The 23,282-nt window shown below is 52.6% G+C and overlaps 1 protein-coding gene across 2 annotated transcripts in view; it reads left to right on the top strand.

The window, feature by feature from the left end:
* SLC45A4 (solute carrier family 45 member 4) overlaps window positions 1-23,282 on the top strand; it is a 49,580-nt gene that overhangs the window by 11,613 nt on the left and 14,685 nt on the right. The window contains exons 1-2 of one of the 2 annotated variants that reach the window (XM_049854047.1): window positions 1,317-1,397; window positions 1,533-2,171. In XM_049854047.1, the coding sequence (XP_049710004.1) occupies window positions 1,934-2,171 (238 nt within the window). In that variant the 5' untranslated portion in view covers window positions 1,317-1,397; window positions 1,533-1,933. Of the gene's footprint in view, window positions 1-1,316; window positions 1,398-1,532; window positions 2,172-23,282 lie in introns of those variants that run through there. The other variant, XM_049854046.1, reaches the window with a different exon arrangement.

A 23,282-nucleotide genomic window follows, 5' to 3' on the forward strand; every position in this document is an offset into this window, starting at 1 on the left:
ATTTCCACCCTGGATATACAGAATTGGAATTTAAAAGAATTTTCCAGAAAGGGCTACAGGTTAAATTGTGAAATTGGGGGGCATAGGCAGCAAATACATAGGTTGGACTCCTTGGACCTTTGATTCCCAGGGACTAGTAAGGATTTTAGCCTCAGTTGCAGCAGGAAAGAGAACGTAAGTGAGAACTGGAATGGAAGAGTGAAGTCTAAGGCCCTCTTCCAAGGAGCCTCCTCCAGGGTGGAGAAGCACTTGCTCTGTGGGACTGCTGAGGTGACTCCCTCCCTGAGCCCCAGGGGCGGCTGGACTGCTTACATCTGTCTGGGGGCCCCCAATATGGGTACTTCACCTGAGGAGTGGTGAAGAGAGACGACTGAATTTTCTGGTCCTTTCTGGGAAGACTTGGGCTAATTAAGATCATCATTTGGTTAAGTGAATACTAATTGGAAATATTTAAACCAGTTGTTGAAAAAGACGGGTTAAGACACTAGACGCAGAGCCTCGTGAATGTACAATGTGCACTTCCCCTGGTCTGGCTTCATGGTCACTTCAGGTTGCACTGACACTGCGTAGCTGCAGCCCTGACTCTGGATGTATTTGGGAGTTTGTGTCTCTGTATCCTCATCTTGCCTCGCACGGGGCTTTGGTCTCATTTTCCTAAAAAATTTCTGGGGCAGTTTCTCGTTAGCCGTATTCTAGGCAGTCAGCACTTCATTGCGGGATATTCATCCAGGTCGAGAGTATGCCCCAAAGCTGGGTCATTGGAGCCAGGGTGGTGCAAACTCTAGAACTGTGGCTGTGGAGGTTCCAGAGCCCCCCTCCCCGGGAATGCCAGGGGTGGGCCTGGGAGTCTGAGCATCTAAAATTTGGCAGTATGTACAGTTTTCTGGGGAGAGGGGCTATCACTTTAATGATTTGATTATCACAAGGTTTTATAGCCTGAAAAGACCAGGGCCTGTGGCTCACAGAACCTGACCATGAGATCCAGGGGCTGTTGGGTTGACTTTGAACTTGCTGCTCCAGCCCCATCCAGCCCTCCCTTCACTTCTTCTTTGCCAGCTTTTCAGGCAGGATCTACAGTTGCCTTTCTGACTTAGTCTCGCCCCTTCCACCTTCCTCCTCCCGCCCCCACTGTGCTCCCTGTTGTCATATTTGCAGGCCCTGATGGGCCCCATGGCCACGTTATGGGTGCAGGTCCATCTGTTAGTGCATCACAGCGTCGTCGATGGTAGTAGTCAACAGCGTACACTCCTGGCTTTTTGTGCAGTCTATTCCTCTGATCCTGCCCTCATTTGTCACCATCATCTTTATCCTTCCCCCAGGATTAAATTCTGTGCGAGAAAACATTGTTTCACAGATCCAACCAGAGCTTAAGCCACGGAGAGCTGAGGCTCTAAGAGGTCTGTAGAATTCTCTTCAGTGATCCAGGCTAGTCCCGCGGGGTGCCCGGACTGCTAGCAGCCGGGGCGGTCGGGCGGCGGGCAGCTCAGGGGCCTCTCTGACGCCCCGGTCGGCTTGTGTTTCCTCTCTTGCAGATCAACCAGTCACTCGATGGGGATTAACAGCGGACTGTCCTTTTGTGTCACCATCCCACCTCTCTATAGCAAGAAAAATAACTTCAGTACCTCTTCAGTCATAATGATGAAACTGGTATTAACTGAATGGCAATTATGGATTTTTAACTCTAATTCACAGTAAACCAGCAAGCCATATGTTTAAAATCCAACCAAAAATCATTTTGTTTTGCTGCACGCCTCCTACGCCTGAGAAGTTGGAAATACCTGTTTGTACAAAGAGGAATATAAGTATTACCTGCCTGAGGAACACAACCGAAGCAGGAAGAGAAGACGTCTTAATTTATCAGTAAAGATATATGATAGTATTATTTATATAGATAGAATAAATATATATACATATATATATATTTTTGGTGGTAATGAAAATGGCTCCGCAGAATGCTGACCCAGAATCTATGCAAGTTCAAGAGTTACCTGTGTCCGCCCCCCAGAAGCGCGAGGGCAAGGAGGCCGAGAACCACGACGAGACCATTAGCGAGGGGTCCATCGACCGGATCCCCGTGCGCCTGTGGGTGATGCACGGGGCAGTGATGTTTGGCAGGGAGTTCTGTTATGCCATGGAGACGGCCTTGGTCACACCAATCCTGTTGCAAATCGGTAAGTGCTCCTCCCCGTTGGTGCGTGCAGTCACGAGAGCTGAGCGTGAGGCGTCCGCATCGGCATGTTTCCTGGGATTAGGCCAAGCGTGCTTAGAAATGTCCTCAGGAGCCCTGGACACAGACGTCCTTGTGTTCTGTCTTCCCCTCCCCCTGACATACCTGCTCTGACATTTTTCCTCTTTTAAAGTGTGAGCAGGGGGCCTTGGATCTTACGTGGAATTACAGATTTTGGCAAAGTGGTTGTTGAGCATTTGGGATGAGTCCGAGTTGGAAGGTGGCCTATTCTCATCAGGCCCTCCCACCCTCCCCCCGACGCCTACCTGACATTCGCAAGCAGGATGGTCCCGGTGGGTCACTTGCCTTCCCTGTGCCCCACCTGGCCCCTTGTCTGTGGAATGAGGGCAGTCACAGGACTAGCCCTAATCGGGTCTCACCCAGTGCGCAGCGTAGAACAGTGCCCAGGCCCTAGGATGCCCACAGTATTGCCATCTCCTTTATTGTTAGCACCTTAGTGTCCTCGTTACTCTTGGCTTAAATCTGAGTTCGTGGTGGGCTTTGGGTGGCTGAACAGCAGGTATTTCCCCAGCTGTCTCACTGAAGTTAGCGTTACCAAGCCTAGTATGTGGAAACGGTCATGTCCCTTCTGAATCGCCACTGGGGAATGTCTTAGGCCCACAGATTTTGTAAAACTGTGTAATTTTCCCTACTGTTGAAGGATGTTTTAAAAATCAGTAATTTTCCAACTCCTTTGCCCTGGTGGCATGGTGGTTAAGCATTTGGCTGCTAACCGAAAGGTCAGCAGTTTGAATCCACCAGCTGCTCCTTGGAACCCTATTTAGCAGTTTTACTCTATTCTGTAGGGTCGCTGTGAGTCAGAATCCAACTCGACAGCAATGGTTTTTTTTTTTTTTTTAATGAGAGATCCGTGAGAAAGGGCCAAGCAATTAAAACTTACTCTAGATTACACACACACACACACACACGGTAAGATACCTTTTTCAGTCTACTTATTTTGAGGGTACAGGGTTGTTTCTTGGCTACAAATGGAAAGAAAGTTTTCCTGTTAAGTGAGAGCTAACTGGTGCAGATCAGTCAGCTAAGTATCCAGTCCGGAGTCCAGTCTGAAATGGCAGCATTTTCCTCTCACGTTACAGTTGTAGCAGGCGCCGCAGATACCGGTCTACACTTGTTTCAGGTTCGCGGTGCCATCCCTAGAGCTTGCTTTTATCCATTAGTAAGGAAGCACACATTACCCTTTTCCATGTTTCAGCTACCATATTTCAACATACGTTCCCGTTTGTAACCCTGTGTAGTTTATTTTGCACTTTTAAAAATGTTGACCTAAGATGGCCAGAGCCCCGGGCATGGGCAGGTTGAGAACCGTCTTCTGGAGGGTTGGAAAACGGTGGGGCATGGGTGACCTGAGGCCACTGCTCCCGTCTCTCATCTCTGCCTCGATTCTCCTGATGCTCCTTGGTGCCTGCCATGTGCCAGGCTCGGGGGTTGTGGTGGGGGGTGGTGTGGACGGGGACTGTATAAAGTGGAGGGGGAAGATCCTGAGAAGAGGGAGGGTGGTGTGTTCTGGAAACTGAAAGAAGAACTTTGTGGCTGGACCCTAGGGAAGGAGAGGCCAAATAGCAACTAATTTTCCCAGTTGTGCGATGTGTCAGGACTTGGGTTTGGCGCCGGCAGTAAGGTCACTGCAAGCAGTTGTAACTAAGCTAGGGTGGTTAGAATTAGAAGCCGGGCAGCATCACCCAGTTCTGAGCCGCCTCTTATGGTTACGGTGACATCCAGTGTTCACAACCTCTGGTACTGAGAAGTGAGCTGATACAGTAGCTAGCTAGAGATTGGGGAGCCACTGGTCGGTCGGAGGTTATGTGTATTATGGGTTAGAACCGTGGCACTAACACCGTGTGGCAGTTTTCACACTTGACAGGTTGTGCGTCTCCATTTCCAACCACCTTTTAGCACACTTCATTGCTTGGTTTGAGTGTTATTTATTATATGAGGCATGTATGCTTTTGTCTCGATAGGTGGGTGCCACTGAGTCAGTTCTGACTCAGTGACCCTGTGCACAACAGAACGAAACACTGCCACACTGCACAATTTTGAGGGTTGTTATGCTTGAGCCCATTGTTGCAGCCACTGTGTCAGTCCATCTCATTGAGGGCCTTCCTCTTTTTCGCTGACCCTCCGCCTGACCAAGCATGATGTCCTTCTCCAGGGACTGATCCCTTCTGACAACATGTCCAAAGTATGTGAGACATAGTCCCATCCCACCATCCTCACTTCTAAGGAGCATCCTGGTTGTACTTATTCCAAGAGATTTGTTCGTTCTTTTGGCAGTCCATGGTGTATTCAGTGTACTCCACCAGCACCGCAGTTCCAAGGTGTCAATTCTTCTTCCATCTTCCTTATTCATTGTCCAGCTTTCACGTGCATATGAGGCTTTTTATGGTTACGGTGACATCCAGTGTTCACAACCTCTGGTACCATGGCTTGGGTCAGGCTCGCCTTAGTCCTTAAAGTGACATCTTTGCTTTTTAACACTTTAAAGAGGCCAAAAAAAAAAAAAAAAAATTTTTTTTTTTTTTTTTCTGCAGCAGATCTCCCTGATGAAATGCGTCGTTTGATTTCCTGACTGCTGCTTCCATGGCTGTTGATTGTGGATCCAAGTAAAACGAAGTCCTTAACAACCCCAGTCTTTTCTCTCTTTATCATGATATTGTTTATAGGTCCAGTTATGAGGATCTTTGTACAGATTTTAGATAATTTAGAATAAAATGCTGGTGCCTCGGTGGTTTAGTAGTAGAATTCTCGCCTTCTGCGCAGGAATCCTGGGTTCGACTCCTGGCCCGTATGCCTCCTGTGCAGCTGCTGCCCGTCTTTGAGGAGCGGGTTGCGTGTTGCTGTGATGCTGAACAGCTTTCTGTGCAGCTTCCAGCCGGAGACAGACTCTTCGGAAAAAAGGCCCTGCGATTCCAAAAATCAGCCGGTGAAAACCCTGTGGATCACAACGGTCTGATCCACAACCGATCGTGGGGATGGCTCAGGACCGGGCGGTGCCTTGTTCCACTGCGCGTGGGGTCGCTGTGAGTCGGGTGGGGGCGGGGGCTGGCTGGACAGCAGCTGACAACAGGATAAAATGCTGTCTCTTACCAGCCGCTGTTGAGTCGATTTCAACTCATGGTGACCCCGTGTGTTGCACAGTAAAGCTGTGCTCTATAGGGTTTTCAGTGGCTGTGACCTTTCAGAAGTAGATCCCCAGGCAATTTCCCGAGGTTCCCTGGGTGACTTTGAACTGCCAACCCCTGAGGGCTGTATATTAAAGGTAGCTTTTAAAAGTTATAGGTGCGTCTGTTTGTATAAACTTCCAGAAATGATGACTAAAAGTGGAAGAATTTTAGTAAGTAGGTGGGCTGTGGAAAACTGACACAAAGGGGGGTGAAAGTGACCCCATGGGGCCTTAAACGGCACAGGGCCTGTGTGAAACAGTGCATCCACCTTGAGCTGGGCAGGCGAGCAGGGCTTGGGAATGTCAGGCGTTTCTGTGGGTAAAAGAACAGAACCGAGAGGTGTTCCCTATGTGCTGAGGCCGAGTCCTGACAGCAAAGGCCTCAGGGTCTCAGGCTGTGACTGTAATGACTCTCCCAGGAAAACATGGCAGACAAAATTTTCTGATTTGAGTCAGAGCGTCTTTAAAAAGTGGTCTGCCCGAAAGGGCCACATGAAGCAGAGACTACATCAGCCTGAGACCAGAAGAACTAGATGGTGCCCGGCCACAACCGATGACTGCCCTGACAGGGACCACAACAGAGGACCCCTGAGGGAGCAGGAGAGCAGTGGGATGGAGACCCGAAATTCTCGTAAAAACCAGACTTAATGGTCTGACTGAGACTAGAAGGACCCCAGAGGTCATGGTCCCCAGACCTTCTGTTAGCCCAAGACAGGAACCTTTCCCAAAGCCAACTCTTCAGACAGGGATTGGACTGGCCTATGGGATAGAAAGTGATACTGGGAAAGGATGAGCTTCTTGGGTCAAGTAGACACCTGAGACCATGTGGGCATCTCCTGTCTGGAGGGGAGATGTGAGGGCAGAGGGGGTGAGAAGCTGGCTGAATGGACACGAAAAAAGAGTGGAGGGAAGGAGTGTGCTGTCTCATTAGGGGGAGAGCAATTAGGAGTATATAGCAAGGTGTTTATAAGTTTTTGTATGAGAGTCCGACTTGATTTGTAAACTTAAAGCACAATAAAAATTAAAAAAAAAGAAAGGCGGCCCGCCCGACCCAAAGGTACGGTGCTTCTTAGTGAATTTTGTATGTGAATAATTTCTCCCCCTCCACTGTGGGCGTCTGTCAAAGCTGATAAACTGTACATCTCTGGGAGTGTGTGGGCGCAGGGACAGGCACCATCTGCTGGCACCGCGGCCCTGGGTCCCTCGGGTCTTGTGGGACTGTCGGAGCAACTTTGAGGTGTTCTGAGAAACAGTGACAGCTGAGTATGTTTTCCACAGTCGGAGGCGTCAGTGGACTTGACCATGTGTCCTTTGAGCGTCGGCCGGAGCTTTTGGCAGATCCAGGGTGCCTGACTTGACTGTGTCTCCACAACTCACATAGCTGTGAAAACCCCGTGATCTCTTGTAAGAAATTCCTTGGTTTGGGCCACCTGTTTTCACCCCGACTGGCCCATCACACAGGCGGCCTTCTGTATACGCTGCAATTTGGTTATCGTTGGAATCCAAATTTAAGTTAAAACACAGCCTCATGTGTTTATCCATAAACTTGAGCAAGGTTGCTGTGGATGAACGCACACCTGTGTCGAGGTGGTTGCACAGCAGGGTTTATGTAACCTCCCGTCATCCCAGCGTCTCCCCAGCGGTCCTGGGAGCCAGGGAACCAAGGCTTCCAGGGACGCGTGTCTAGTGGGACGGAACTGTGACAAGCTTGTGTCTCGGGTGCCCCCCAACGACACCACAGAGCTTGAGCCAGCAACTGAACCAAGTGACCGTTTATTCTTGTGAGAACCTCAAGGAGGTTCTCTTACCCAAGCAGTGTCTGTTCCCGCTCCTGATACAGTGAGTGGACTGTCGTGTTCGTGTTTTGCTATTGGATGCCCGCATTTGTAATTGCAACTTTTTTTCCAGTCTGAACATCCTTTGTAGGAGAATAACGTAGGAACGTTGTAACCAGTAGTCAGACCCATTCCTGGTATGAAAGCCTTTGGATTTTCATTTCTGGTTGCAAGTTGCTCCTGTAATCCTCAGCTGAGTGCCCACGTGATGAAAAGTAGACTTGGCCAGGTCTGCTTGTTCCCATGCGTGGGGACGATGGAACCCCTCTGTCTTCATGTTGCTCTGTGAAGGAAGTTAAAGGATGGGGTTTTGGCACCCAGGACTGCCCCCGTCTCTGGTCTTCCCTTGAGCACAGGGCTGAGAGCCCTGTAATGCCCGTTAACCCATTCCCTGCTAGTGTCCTCTCTGAACGCTGCTTTTATACCCAATGCTGTCACATCAGCCCCAACTGATGGCCACCCCACAGGACAGGATAAGCCACTGTGTCAGTCCGTCCCATTGAGGGTCGTCCTCTTCTCCGCTGATCTTCTCCGCTGACCCTCCGTTTCACCGGGCATGATGTCCTTCTCCAGGGACTGATCTCTCCTGATGACACGTCCCGAGTATGTGAGACGCAGTCCCGCCTCGACCCTGGCTCTAAGGAGCACTCTGGTTGTGCTTCAGTTGCTTTAGGGGGTCAAGTCATGACACCTTTTCATCGAGAGGATGAATGATTTTGGTGAGAGTCAGGTTAAATCAAAGCCTCTACCTACGTGTGTTTGCGTGTCTCTTGTATAAGGTGTGCGTGCTCCCGGAAGCCCAGATAGATGTGAGCCCCTTCCCTGGTCTGTGTCCAGGTGGTCTGGGAACAGGGCCTCCCACAGGAGGTCGTGCCACCGTTGGCTGAGCTGGTGGCACTTTCGTGGCAGTCGGTAAGCAGGGCGGGTAAGGAGTCTGTCCTGTTTACAGGGACCAGGTTGGAGCTTGAATCAGTCCCTGGATTCTAGGCGACCTCATCTTTTCAAAGGAGCCTCTGGACTACAACCTTGTGTGTCCCTCGGGTGCTGGGAGGGAGGTTGCCAAATTCCTGGGCCTAGGAAGCAGGGAGGCGGCTCTGAGCAGGCAGAAGGTGAGGTCTGGTGCCGAGACGTGCTGGCACTCTGTCTCCCACCTGGGCCCTGGTTCCACAACCTGAGGCCTTCTGGTTGGTGGTGAGGAGGGGCAGAGAGTCTGCATGTCCACAGTGGGAGCTCTCCATGGAGCGCAGCAGTTGGCAGCGTCCCGGTAATACTGCCACACGGGAGCAGAGACAGCAGACACCAGTGTTCCAGTGTGCGCCCTCCTCCACGCACGGGGACACATGTTCCAAGTTTAAATTGTACTTTCTTGAGTTGAGGAGCCCTGGTGACACAGCAGCTCCCTAGTGGTGTAGTGGTTAAGAGCTCAGCTGCTAACCGAAAGGTCGGTGGTTTGAATCCACTAGCTGCTCCTTGGAAACCCTGTGGGGCGGTTCTGCTCTGTCCTATAGGGTTGCTATGAGTCAGAATTGACTCAATGGCGACGGGTTTGGTTTTTAATTTTGTTTCTTGAATTGAGTACATCTTCAAGTTCAAAGTTCATAGGCTGCAGTGAGGCATACAGTGAGGTTTCCTTCCCGTTCCTATCCCCAACCATCTGGCCCCTGTCACCGAGGTGCCAGCGTTCCAGGGCCTTGTCTCCTTCTGGAGTCTTCCACATACACAGCACACGGGGAAGAGGCTTCGAACCTTCCACCCCCCAGCAGTGGGTCTTGGGGGTCACCTGGAGCCACGCTCCCCGTCAGGAGGAAGGAATGTCCGTCTCCCTCTGAGCTGTCTGGTGCCGTCTGCCCCCAGCCGGGCTGCTCCTGCCTTTAGCTTCCCTGCATGGAGTTTTCCTGGCTTTCCTTGCTGCTGCTTGTTGCAAAGTACCTTTAGAATCACTGTCAGAAGATCGTCTGATTCAAAGTGCCGCGTTTATCACATGCAAAACCAGTCTCCAGAAAAGGACATCATGGTTGGTAAAGTTGAGGGTCATTGAAAATGGGGGGACCCTCCATGGGGTGGATTGACACACTGGCCACAACAGTGGACTCAAGCAGACCAGCAGTCGTGAAGATGGTGCAGGACTGGACAGCCTTTCGTTCTGTGTATAAGGGCGCCGTGAGTCAGAGCCACCTCCACACCAACAACAAATTTCAACACCGTTTGTTGAGTAATTCAGCTGTGGGGCTGGGGTGGCAGGTGTTAAGTACACTCCCAGGCCCCACACACCGTGATCCTGATAAAGTAAGATGAGGGTAGCACTTAAGAGTCAGTGTTCTGGTTTCATCTTGTTGGTGCAGAGGTGGTTGTGAGTAATAAGACCCCCAGCCCCGCCCTGAGGAAGATGGAGGTCAGGGTGGGAGGCTCTGGAGCTGATGGCTGCCGGGCCACCCTCCCAGAGTGGTCTGGGGACGCGTGGAGGGCTGGTTTGCAGGCTGTACCCTCTCCCTGCCTGTCTCCGGGGCACCAGGCAGGCGTGGCGTCCTGCAGTGGCTTCCAGAGAGCCAGGTGGTCGCAGCCGTGATGGCCCAGGTGGTGGATATGGTGTCCCAAAAATGGGACCAAATCAGAGTGTTTGATCTCTTGTTTCAGTGAAGTTTCAGGGCCAAACTGCTCCAGAGCCGTGGGATGCATCCTTTCTGACAGCGAGCACGCTTGGTTCTGTGCCACCTTCAAACTGGTCCGAGCTTCCCAGCCTCGGGGCACCCCACAGGGCTTCTTTTACTCAAGTATTTTCCCTTGGGAAGGAGAAGTCCAGGCTCTCTCCTTCCTGTGTATTGTTCTCCTTGGGGTTCAGGAAGTTGTACTTGAGGGAAAGGAAGGTTCTAGAAAAGATCAAAAGGTGTTTTTTTGTGGTCTCTCAGTTTGATTAATGAATTAGAGTTAGGCTAGCATTGTTAGAATTTTCGTTTCTCTCCTGCGTGATGAATACTGTGAACAGTACAGAGTTCACGATAGGATCAGTGAGAATGGACCGGTGATGTCTTAGGTTGATGCCTCGTTCAGGAGGCAGGTGGAGGACTGCGGCCCATTCACTTTGCATACGTCTATTTGTTTTAAAAAAAGACCAGCCTCTTCTGTTTTTCATTGTAGCTCAGTATGAATCAGGGTTCCTAGAATAGGATATGGTTTGTTGTAACTTGAAATCCACCTTTTCTTCCTGTGGGAAAATCCTAGCCTTTAAGAGCTGGCCCTAAAGAAAACATCGGAGCTCTAGATGTGTGAAGTGCTAGTCATTCTCCCGGCAGGAGTGGGAACGTGACCCTCCGGGTGTGCGCTGAGTCACGCTGCGGAATCCACACCCCTGGAACTAGCCCTTCCTGGGAACTCGCTGCCTGGGGCCTGGAGCCCCCTGCCTGGTGTGCACCTCACAGGGAGGTTCCCACTTGAAACCACAGGGCAGTGCCCTCAACCTGAGCCTTTGGTGAGAATTGAGGGATTGCATTCATGGAGTGTCCAAGTGAGAATGCTGATAATGCATGTGTGTGCATGTATGTGCACACACGTGTGCAGGAGCACAGTGGGGTGCACACACCCCAGAGGCATGGCTGTCCTTGGTAGGCCCGTGTCCAGCTGCTGCTGTCCTTGAGTGTTTACTCGTGTTGCTAAGCAGGTGACATGTTGTGCAGTGGAATGACTTCTCTTCTGCTGGACCTTTGGAACTTGGAATGGAGAGAGTGACATGTGTGCCTAAAACTTTGAAGGCGACTTGCTGACTTGTAAGGAGCCCTGGCAGCGCAACAGTTCAGTGCTTGGCTGCTAAGAGAAGAAAGGTTGATGGTTTGAAGCCACCCAGTGGCCTCAAGGGAGAAAGACCTGGCGGTCTGCTTCCGTGAAGATTACAGACTAGAAAACCCTGTGGGGCAGTTCTGCTCCGTCACATGGGGTTGCCGTGAGTCAGAGCCGACTCCACGGCACCTAGCAGTGACGACAGCAAGCTTGACTTGTATGTGGTATCAGGCTCTTGACTCTGTAGTTTCTCCTGTAACCTGAGCTCTGTGTTTCTGCAGTTCAAGCGTATTTGATACCTTTCTAGGAATTTCCTCTTACTTGTAATCACACTTTGGAAAGGATACGGTGACACCTATCTCATTTTGTCTGAAGACATCCAATGACTCAAGGGGCTTCTGCACATCACAACCTTTCTGTTTCCCGCTTTGAATCACCAGACCTGCAGCTAGCCACCCAACACAGTTTCGTCTTTGGCGAGAAGCATTCAAAAGCGGCCCACCTGCCCCTTTCGCTGATCCTGTGGCGCCCCTTATGGCAGCACGTATTGGAAGTGGGTTGGAGTGCTGTCAGAGCTGAAAAGCACCCCGAGGAAATCCACAGTGTGCCCCAGTCCCTGCGGCTGGGCAGCTGGCCCAGAGATGCAGAGTGAGGGCCCCTGGCCCCACAGCATTAGGGGTGGAGCCAGGGCAGGAGCACTGCAGGAGGCAGACGCTTTCTGCCTGGTGTGCAGAGTGCCCACGGCAGCCGATGGCCAGCGTGGTAGGGAGGCTGCACCCTCTAAGGAAGATTTCAAAGACTCAGCCACATTAGCCTGGAGAAGTGATGGCTCAGGGAGGTTGGAAGCCCCGTCCCTAAATGCTTGGACAGTGGGCAGGAGAAGGAGCTGTGAGCTCTGACTCTGGACGGCTCTGGAGACCAGGGCCCAGTTGTGGGAAACACAGCGGAGTGGTTGTAACCCACTTTGCAGCTGCTACTACTGCTGGGTTGACCACCTCTTCAGGTCCTCAGCACCTGCGGCGGGTGGCTTTTAGATGCTTGGCCCACCCCCGGGATGGCGTGAAGGACCCTTGAGTGTCACGGTGGCAGGGAAGTCCTGGGGCCTGAAGTCCCTGCTTGGTGTCTGCAGGAGAGGGTGTCGTCCATTCCCTTGCCCGAGGGCAGGTTGGTGCATCTGAATTTTTGCTCTATGTTTAGTACGTGTTTTCCTTCAGCAGCTGGGAGGTACACTTGGCCTGCCAGCCTCCTCCTGGCCATGCCTCTGACGTGCCAGTCCCCCTCTGCCAGCTGGTCGGCAGTCCATAGGGATCCTTTCCCGTTGTCGTGTTTGTGCATGCGCTCCTGTGGGTTGGCTGCAATCTGATGCCCACGTGCCCAAGCAGAGCGTATCGGTGGTCTTGTGAGTGGGCATTCCCGCATACTCTGCCCTTGTGCCCTGGGTATCCCTCCCGCCCCTGGCTTAGTCTGTGGCCTTATTTGGATGCTGCTGGCAAATGCAGGTGTGCTTGCTCCCGCCACACATCTGGGTGCCGTGAGCCCAGCTCCCAGCCCGGCCTTGTGGGAGCCACACACCTGGGTGCTGTGAGCCCACCTTCCAGCCTGGCCTTGTGGGAACCACATACCTGGGTGCTGTGAGCTCAGCTCCCAGCCTCGCGTTGTGGGAGGGGTGGAAAGAAATACGGGGGAGAAATTGTAAAAGCCTGAAACGGCTGCTCCTTCCAGTTTGAAGCTTAGGGGCTCTGTCCAGCGCCTTGCCCTGGGTAGGGCGCTGAGGCAGGATGGGCTGCGATGGGGTTGGTGAATGGTTCCCCCATCCTGGAGTGCCATTGGGCATGGAGACCAGCTTCAGATCCACACACAACAGGTGCCCAGCATGGTGCTGGAGGCCTGGCAGGAGCTCAGTGCCCAGGGGCCACAAAACATGCATCTGAGAATTGATTGCCTGCCGTCGGGGGCTTAGGATCACCTGCAGGTGACACCAGCCCAGGTGTTGAGGAGGATCAGGGGATGGGTGAGTGTGCCTTCTCCTGCCTGGAGTCCTCCGAGGTGACGTCCCCCACGTTCCTCACTGTGCCACCAGACGCAGGAAGACACCCCGCCTAAGACCAGCGGCACACCTGAGGGGCCGCCGCGCATCTGGGCAGTAGTTTGTGGAAATCTCCCAGATTTTGACCACATGACTGAAAAGCTTTCCTTGCAGGGCTGTTGTGTTTGGGTTGGGAAGTCCGCGTTTCCTTGCTTTTCCAATCATTGTATTTTAGAAACAATGAAATGCTAACCACAGTCATGTTTCCCAAGGAGTCACACGTTGGCCATTCTTTCATCAGATGGGCTTCAGCTCCTACCTAGAGGCACTCGGCGTAGCACCAGGTGCCGGGGAGAGGAGGAGCGGGCCTGGGCCTGCTGGCAAGTCAGAGGTGGCATGAGGCTGACGGGGAGGGCTGGTGTGATGAGAGCAAGGCCTGACCTGACCTGCTGTTGGGGGTCTGGGAAGGCCTAGGGTGGGTGTCCATTAAGCCATCTGGAACTTGGGGTGTGCTGGGCTGGCATGGGTGCGCTGGGCTGGGGGGGTCATGCTGGCCTGAGAGGGGTGTGCTTGGCTGGTATGGGGGTCTTGGCCCTGGCCATACCATAGTCCGGAGAAGATAGACTAGCAGCCATTGCCTCTGCCTTGAAAGGGGCGCCTGGGGTGCAGCAGGAACAGGAGGGAGGCCCACCCTAGCCCAGAAGGAAGAGTGCGAAGTTGAGAGGCTATGCAGAAGGGTGGTGCAGGCCCAACTGCAGAAGATAAGTAGGGGTCAGCCACTAGGGGCAAGGCGTGGCACACCCTGCCTGTGGCATGACGGAAAGTGTATGGAGGGGAGAGTATGCTGCGTTAGGGGACGCGAGCTCAGTGCAGAGCGAGGCTGGGCCCAGGTCACAGGGGCCCTCATGTGCCCCTCCAGAAGGTGATTTACAGAGAAACCCCAGTGGGTCAGTGGGTCTGCCTGCCTCGGATGTGGCGCGTTCAGGCATCGGTAAGGCAACGGTCACTTCCAAAGTTTTTAATAGTAAGCAACATTATTGCACAGTTGAAATTTCCAAACTTACTAGGTCATCGTCGTTTTCAAAATCATAACGGCAGAACACAAACCATATACACACTAGAGTTAGAATACCAATTTTGCTGAAGAAAATGATCATTTAATCCTACCATGAAAGCCAAAATAAATATTAACAAAACCGTACAAATATATGTTGAAATTAAAGACCAGAGGCGGCACAGAGGTTAGGAGTTGGCACCCATGCATCAGTTTGCGTGCCTGGGCGGGTGCCTCGCCAAACAACTTTCTGGCACTCCTGGTTCGCAATGCACAGACGTTGCAAAGGAGTTACAGTATAAATGCTTCGTATTTTCCTAAAACGTGTATTATAAAATTAGAGTCTGGAGAGTGAGGTTTTTTTTTTTTTTTAAAAACAGTAAATTTAAAATACTGTCTTTTTCCTGAAAACGATCAGTGTAGAAATGCATCTGCCTGCAGAATGCTCCGTGGGAGGTGGTAACTTTGTCACTAAATGTTTGTACACACGTACGTTATGTGAGTAATACGCAGGTCAGACTGGTCGCGGGTGCGGACTACGTTGTTTCCCCGTCTAAGGTGAAGAGCAGCTGTGGACGTATTGTGTGGTCTGCTGTTTGTGAACCATTTGGTGGGGCCACGGAATAGACAGCTGAAGAAACTTCAGCGTAATAGGTTGTGTTGGAAGTGACTCATTAAAGCACTGAGGTCAGTCTGCGTGTGTAGCTGTAGGCGTGTCACAAGATGGAGGACTTTGAGTTTGGATTTGAGGGTGTTTTTTTTTGGGGGGGGGGCTGGGTGAGGGGACACCTGGGGGCTGTGTGTGGCACCCCCACGTGTGGTTGAGTAGAGCTCACAGGAAGAACCAGGGCCTGAGGGTGCAGGCCCGCTCGAGCCAGGAGAAGCAGACCCCATTCTGAGGAGAAGTTACGATGGCTCGTAAATCGCGATCGGACTTTTTCTTTACCCCAAGTTCTCATTAGGCACGTGCTTACATCGTCACTGTCACTATAAAAGATGAGCAGTGGGCGTTGCTGCTGTGAGTTGACGGTCATTTCTTCTTCCCAGCCTCGGTTCCTGCAGGTGGGGTTGCTCTCTGTCGTCCAGGAGTGCCGGGCCCAGTGGTGTGCCCTTCCGCTGCAGCCCGAGGCTGCTGGCCCCCAGCACCGGCTGTCTCACCAGCCGGCCTTCCAGTCTCTGCGACAGGGCAGGCCCCCACCTTCTGTACTTTTGTTCTTGCTGGATGATGGCAGTGCAGCAAAGTCACTGCCGCCCGGCCCCCACACACCACCGCCACGCGCCCCCCGTGCAGACGGGCTGGCCCTCTGGGCCTGGGCGCACGTAGACACAGCTGCAGCACGACTGTCATGGTGTATAAATGGGTGTGTCATATGCGGTTTAGCAGTGTCATCCAAGTGGAGGGGGAGGCACCTGGGCAGAGGTGATTTGTGTTGCTATTGTGTCACGTCGATCAGTGTTCAGCAGGGCCAGTGTGGTTCAAGGTGCTTCGTATTTGACAATCTTGGACAAGCCTAGCTGGCCCTCTGCGTGTCACCAACAGAGAGGTCACTCTGCCTCCAGGCTGACGCGGTTCACCTTCCCTGGGAGGTGACAGAACGTGATAAACACGGGAGTCAAGAGTCTATTTTCCAGAACACATTCGAGAACCTGCTGGATACCAGGCCTGGGACGCCAGCGATGAGGGTGGATTGGAGGGGAGGGCACTCACTGAAATGGCAGAGATCACGAGACAGTGGCGGCCACCAAGGAGGCCAAGCAGTCCAGGCTGAGGGAGTTCAGGGATGCAGAAGCCCAGGGTCCTGAAGGCCTATGGGATATGCTGGGGGGTAGGGTCAGTGCTGGGCAGGAGCTGGACGAGGTCAGCGTGTGAGGGGCTCTGTGGGCTGAGCCTAGGAGTTCAGGTCCACGGTGTCAGCAGGAGAACCCTCTGAGGCTACTCAGCAAAAGCTTGCTGCAACCGGGTTCTCAGGAAAAGCCCCGAGGACGCGTGGAGGATGGGCTGAAGGCAGGGAGGCCGTCCCAGGCTGCCATCACGGCTGTGTCGGTGTGACGAGGGCATGAGTCACGATGTGTGGAGCAGACCATTCTAGAGACAAGCTGTCTACCTGTGTTGGGTGCAGGCCAGGATGGAGCTGGCTGGTAGCGCATTTCCTGACCACAGTGTGAAGTGGTTGCTCTGCAGTCATATTTCCCTAAGAGCAGTGGGTAGACCAGGCTGCCTTCCCCAGGGCTGGGTCCAGCTGAGGCTTCTGAGGGGCTATGGGGAGGATCCAGGAGCTGGGGATGGCCGGTCCTCAGTCTTGCAGGTCAGCGACACTGATGGCACCATGACCGCCTGCTTGTCCTGTGCGGCTTAACTCTCGTAATGGTCTGTAGACGGTGTTGGTTTACAGAGGAGGACACAGATGCCTAGGAGCTCGTGAGTGCTGGTGTGGATTCTGAGGTCAGGCTCCACAGGCCTGCGCCTGTGAACACGGAAGCAAAGCGAAGCAGACACCCCGAGAGCCTGCTGCAAGCTGAGCGGAGGCACCGTGAAGGGCGATTCAGTTGGTGTGATCTTTTAATGCTCAAGGTCGTTATTGACAAGCTGCGGCGGCAGCTTCAGTGAGAAGTCCTCCCTCCGCGTCCCTGCACACGGGCCCCTTACCATGGTGGCTCCGCCTCACCTTGTCCAGGAGCCAGGCCCACTTGGGTTTTAGAATGGCACCCAGTGACTGCAGCTGGTGGATTCAGGGGCCCCCCTTGTCTCACACTTGTGTCTTGTGGGTCCCCGGGGATGCTTGGGCTCTGTGGATATGATGACCTCCAGGGTCAGCCCTGGCAGCGGAGGAGCCTTGCATGCTGCCCTCGTCCGCCTCCGCCCCCCGCTTGTCCTGATGGTTCTGAAGGAAGGCTGGGTGTGTGCAGGGACCTGTGGTGGTTGGCGGTGGTTGGTATCCACCATTCAGAGTAACCTTAACATCACAGAAAATTCCCGGCAGTACCGGTGCCATAACGGATCTTCTCTGAGTTGACGGTGTTGAAGTCAAGGACTGTTTTGTTAATATTGGGAGATTTACTTTACAGGGCTGGCTGATGTGACCAGGCTGGTTTGTGGAGCGTAACATCATCCACGCTCTTACGTGTCTCTGTTGGTGGGGAGAGGGCATACAGAAGCCAGAGCTTCCTTGTGATCATGTGACGAGCCATTGGGTTGTCCGCTAACATTTTGAGCTCTCTGCCCGCCTAAGTTGCCGTACCCCCTCGTCCTCAGCCCCACGGGGAGGGAAGCGCGTATCTGGTGTGTCCCTGCATGTCTGTGCGTGTTCTTTTTGAATTTTTGGGCAGCCCACCTGTGTTAATGCCTCCACTTCGTACAAGGTCACAGGATGTCAGGGCCAGCTCTCTCTCAGGATGCGGCCAACTGGACACGAACAGGGGCGCAGAGCCAGGCCGCTGCCGGAGACATGCACAGCCCCTCTGCTGCCATGAGGAGTGGCTGTGAGTTCTGGCTCATCCAAGCCTGACCCCAACCTCGCCACCGCCCGGCAGACAAGCCGTCAGAGCCCCCGCCCGTCACCTGCTGGGAGCCGGCCATGCTCGCAATGACATGGCCTCTGCCCCCATGGGGGGTGCAGTCCAGCGGAGCTGCATCAGTCGGGCTCTCTTCACTGCCGCTGGTGTTGCTGAGAACCATCTCTGTGCCATGCCCCATCCTGGGCAGAACCCACAGCAGATGAGGCCCAGCAGCTGGGAGACTCTGGCTCAGACAGTGGAAGAGCAGACAAGTTGACGGAGGTCAGCCGGGGTGGGACTGGTGCCCTGGAGACCACAGCAGGTGCTGTGACGTGGTATCAAAGTGACAAGAGGGCTTCCACACAGAGGGGCAGCTGTGGCCAGGGTCCCGAGATGCACGTGCCAACTGAAAGTGGGAGGGAGGCTGGAGGCCAGGAACTGGCATGTCAGGAGGGGACAGGGCCTCAGGCGTGCGTGGGAAGCCATGGGAGAGACTGCCGGTGTGTGTGGTTATGGATGGTCGCACAGAAAGACTGTTGACAGCTTCGCACGTGTGTACCTATACTCAGAGATACAGCTCTGGGAGGGGCACGGAGGAGCCATGGGACGTCAGGTAAAGAGGGGAGGAGGGCTTTCAGTGGGGGATGGGTTGTGCAAAGGGCCTTTGGCAGGAGGAAGGCACCGAGACAAGGAGACAAGCGCCAGACAGTAGGAGAGGCGTACTGGGCAGGGAGGGAGCTGGGGGCACGTGTACACGGGGAAGCCCACCGCTCTGGTGCTGGGGGGCTTGTTGGTGATGCCTGGGCCTCTGGCTAGGATGATGAGGTGAACGGTGGTGTCTCTCACTGAGATGGGGATTTTGGAGAAGTGGGCAGATGAAGAGGCTGGCTTTGGACATGTTGAACTTGAGCGCCCTTTATCTCCACCCATCCAGGCCCGGCTCCAAGGAGACTCTCCACCGTGGGGGCTGTTGGCTTTGGGACGAGTGAGCCATGCAGCCGAGGGCAGGGTCTGGCAGGCTCCGACCCGGTTTGGGCAGGGCCCCCGACACGCATGCTCTTGTGTGGTTGAGGAAGCTTTTGGAATCCCAACCCGAGAGCCATATAGGCTACAACTCAGGTAACATCGCTTATGTCAGCATTGGGATGTTTGCTTATTGCAACACTAATTTTAAAGAGCAGTGTGGATGGAAGGATGGCTGCCTTAATCATCGGGTTCGTGGCGGGGGGGTGGATTCCTGTGGGCGGGCAGCAGGCACCAGGTCCTGTTCCAGAATGGCAGAGAAGTGGGGGCCCGTCCTGGCTCGGGGAACCCAGCGGGCTGTGGAGGTACCGCCTCATTAAAGATGGAAATGGTGCCACATGCAGAATTGTAAACCCCCTGGTCCATCCATTTGTCCCCTGGAAACCAAGCCCAGGATATTTATTTTACCAAGAGAGCCCACCAGCGTTAAACTCAGGTACCTTCCGTGAGATCTGCAGCGGGTGTGAGCCACCAAGGCTCAAGGTGTGGACCTCTCATCTGTGAGGGAGCTGGCTGGGCCTCACCCACGTGCCCCAGGCGTCAGTGGGTACAGTGGTGACATGTGACAGCTGAGCGGTGGCATACATCCACGCAGAAACACGCATGCACACGTTTGTGGTGGTGTACATGCACACAGAAACACACGTGCACACACACTCCCAGTCACACCCTGCTCACCATAAAATGTGCCGTTGGAAGTAGCCCCAGGAGATCATCGGAGCACCTTCCCTTTTTGACCCCTCCTCCCTCCTTTCCCAGTGGTTCTGGAATGTTCCTTGCAGTTCACTGGTTGCCCTTCAGCTGGAGGTGTTTGGGGCCCACCCCACAGGTTCGCACAGACCCTCTCAGAGCCCGGCCAGCCTTCTCCTGGGGACCCAGGATAAGGTCCCTTGCTGCAGAGGCCGGTGTGGGTCCCTGACCTTCCTGCCCAGCCTTGCCATCTGAAGGCAGGGACCACGTCTCCTCTGCATCCTAACCCTGAAAGTGGCCAGTTCAGGGTTGGTGCCTCCAGCCTTGCCACCTTAATTCGTCAGAGGTTAGTCGGGGATGCTGAGCTTTTCCCACGAAGACCCGGTTCTCATGAGTTCAACGTTATCATGAAATTTTTGTCTGCGAACACAAACATATCTCAGCGTGGGAGGCTTTGTCTATTGAGAGAAAGAATGTGAGTTCCTATTCCCTTCCAGATCTTTTGTTAAACGTTTATAGGCAGCACCCCCCCCCCACCCCCAGTGCCACTGTATCGGGACAGCACTGTGAATAGGGTCGGCCCACGTGGCCTGTGCCCCTTGTCGTGGCTGCGACCTCACAGCCCCCGGGCTCTCAGTGACACAGCCAGGGTTTCCTGTGAACCGGGAGCCTTCCTGGTCCCACCATTGTTGTTCAGCATGTGCCTGGAAAAAACAAAAATTATTTACTACGAGTGGGGCTGTATTTGTTTATAGCTCTGCTGGGAAATGCCACGTCCGAGGAGTCCCAGTGCAGCTACGCCAGCCACAGGGGAGGCTGTGTTCTCACTGCACCAGTGTCCGGCATACACCGCCCATCCCCACTTCTGGAGTTTTGGGTTTTTTTCCTATAAGTTTTATTTGTTTCGTTGTTGATAATAGACACAGCAAAACATACACCAATTCAGGTTTCTGCATGTACGATTCAGTGACAGTGATCACATCCCCCGAGTTGTGCAACCGTTCTCACCCTCCTTTTCTGAGTTGTTCCTCCCTCATTAACATAAATTCAAACCCAAACTGGTTGCCACAGAGTCGATTCCGACTCATAGCATCCTATAGGACAGAGCAGAACTGCCCAATAGGGTTTCTAAGGAGCGGCTGGTGGATTCGAACTGCCAACCTTATAGTTAGCAGCCGAACGCTTAACCACCGTGCCACCAGGGCGTCCCTAACATAAACTCACTGCTCCCTAAATTTCCTGTCTCATCTTTGGAGTTGCCATTGTTAATTTGATTCCATATAGATTGTTCCTAAAAGAGCATAATACTCAAGGCAGACCTTTTTTACTAGTTAAGCTAAACTATTGTTTGGTTTTTTAAAAAGACTTCAGGAGATATTTTGGGTTTAAGGTTTAAAGATTATCTCAGGGCAGCACTTCCAGGGGTTTATCCATTCTCTATGGCCTCAGAAAGTCTGCAGTCCGTGAGAATTTGAAATTCTGTTCTGCATTTTCCCCCTTTGAGCAGGATTCTTCTATGAAATCTTTGATCAAAATGTTCAGCAATGGTAGCCAGGTATCACCCAGCTCTTCTGGTCTCAGGGCGAAGGAGGCAGTTGTTCACGGAGGCGGTTAGTCACAGGTTCTGTATCCCCCTCCTGTCCCTCACTCCCCTTCTTCCTCTCTTGTTCCGGGTGACTAGAGACCACTTGTTGTGTCTTGGGTGGCCACCTGCAGGCTTTTAAGACCCCACGCGCAACGCGGCACTAAGTATTATTAGGCCGGTTAACTGGGGTGTCCGTGAAACCATGACCCTAAACCTCCAAACCAAGGAATCGAATCCCGTGCCGGGTTTGGTTGTACGTAAGCAGCCTCAGCAGCGCTTCTTTATTTTTTGTCATTGTTGTATCTATCACACAACTTTTGCCAAGTCAACTTTTTACAGGTGCACATAATTGACAAAAATTACAATAATCAGCTGTGCAACCCTACCTTTAATGAGTGCAATTTTTCCATCACCATTAACCCCCCTTCTCCCCTTCCCTCCTGCCCCTGGTAACTACTAATATACTTTGGTCTCTATCTGTTCGCCTTTTCTTGTCTTTCTATATAAGCGAGGTCATACGATATTTGTCCTTGTATAGTTGGCATATTTCACTCAGCTCCAACCACGCTGTAGCATGTATCAAGACTTCATTTCTCCTACTGCCTGCGTAGTATTCCATGGTATGTATGTACCACATTTTGTTTATCTGTTCATCTGTTGATGGGCGTTTAGGTTGTTTGCACCTTTTGGCTGTTGTGAATAGTGCTGCATTGAACACTGGGGTACAAGTCTCTGTTTGAGTCTCTATTTTCAGGTCTTTTGCGTATGTGCCTAGGAGTGGAATTGCTGGGTCATATAGTAGTTCGAACCCACCAGCCGCTCCACAGGAGAGGAGAAAGATGTGGCAGTCTGCTTCCGTAAAGATTTACAGCCTGGAATCCCTATGAGGCAGTTCTTCTGTGTCCTTTAGGGTCGCTATGAGTCAGAATAGACTCGATGGCATGGGTTTGATTTTTTAGTTTTTTTGAGGACGTGCCACACTGTTTACCACAGGCAGCTATACCATTTTCCATTCCCACCTGCAATGGGTGAACCAAAAAGAAACCAAACCATTGCCGTTGAGTCGATTCCAACTTCCAGTGACCCTATAGGACAGAGTAGAACTGCCCCATAGGGCTTCCAGGGAGTGGTTGGTGGACTTGAACAGCCGACCTTTTGGTTAGCAGCCAAACTCTTTAACCACTGTGCCACCAGGGTTCTGAGCAATGGGTAAGGGTTCCAGTTTCCCCCATATCCTCACCAACATTTATTTCCTGTTGTTTTTTTTTTTTTTTAGACATCCTAGTGGGGGTGAAATGGTATCTCATTGTGGTTTTGATTTTCATTCATCCGATGGCTAATGACGCTGAGGTTCTTTTCATGTGTTGGTGGCCATTTGAATGTCCTCTTTGGTGAAATGTCTATTCAAGTTCTTTGCCCATTTTATGGTGGGATTGTCTTTTTGTCGTTAAGTTGTTGAAGTTTTATTTATGTATATAAAAAGGTATATATATATATGGTTTTGGCAGGTATACACACACACACACACACACACATAGGTTATTGGATTCTTGTTGGATATATGGTTTCTGAAGATTTTCTCCCAGTTGGTAGCTTGTCTGTTCACTTTTTTGGTAAAATCTTTTGATGAATAAAAGTTAACCTTTTATGAGGTCCCATTTACTTATTTTGTCTTTTGCTGTTTGTACTTTTGTTGTAATATCAGATAATCCATTGCCAAAAGCTGGGTCTGACAGCATTGCCCCTGCCTGTTCTTGTAAGGATTTCTTGGTTTTTGTTCACCCACTCTAGGTCCTTAGGTGGCTGCTCAGGATGGAGGGTGGGACCCGCCGTCACACTGGTGCAGAGACTCTGTGCCAGTCCTTCTGACTCTACCTCGTCCCTGTCTACCCCCCTCCTGCCTTCTTCATTTGCCATACCCCAAACCTGGGCTTCAGGCTCAGAGGCTCAGCCAATGCCAGGTGCCCAGAGCCACGTCCACCCCCAGCGTTGGAGAGGTGATGGCCCCAGGCTGCAGACCCCAGGTTGGAATGCTGCTCGCCTTCTGGTTGGGCATGGAGCCGGCAGCGGGAACGAGACAGCCAAAGTTGTCGGGGTTGCGCGGCAGGAGAGGGCGGGAGCTGGCAGTGGAAGACCTGGGTGCGAGTTGTCGGGCCCACCCAGTGCCTGCGCCTTTGTGTCCTTGTCAGTGAAACGAGGACAGCAGCACCCACCTTGCTGGCTCCTGGGAAGACAAAATGAGAGAGACGTGACCACACTTTCAAAACGGGACCCTAAGACTGAAACTGGACAACGGGGCGGCCAGTCTGCTCAGGGCAGTGGGTCAATCGATGCCACTTAAAGTGAACTTGAAGACAGAGGATCACCAGAGTGCAGCGTAACGGTCATAAAC

This window comes from Elephas maximus, chromosome 15 (genome assembly GCF_024166365.1).
Source record: "Elephas maximus indicus isolate mEleMax1 chromosome 15, mEleMax1 primary haplotype, whole genome shotgun sequence".
Classification (NCBI taxonomy): Eukaryota; Metazoa; Chordata; class Mammalia; order Proboscidea; family Elephantidae; genus Elephas; species Elephas maximus.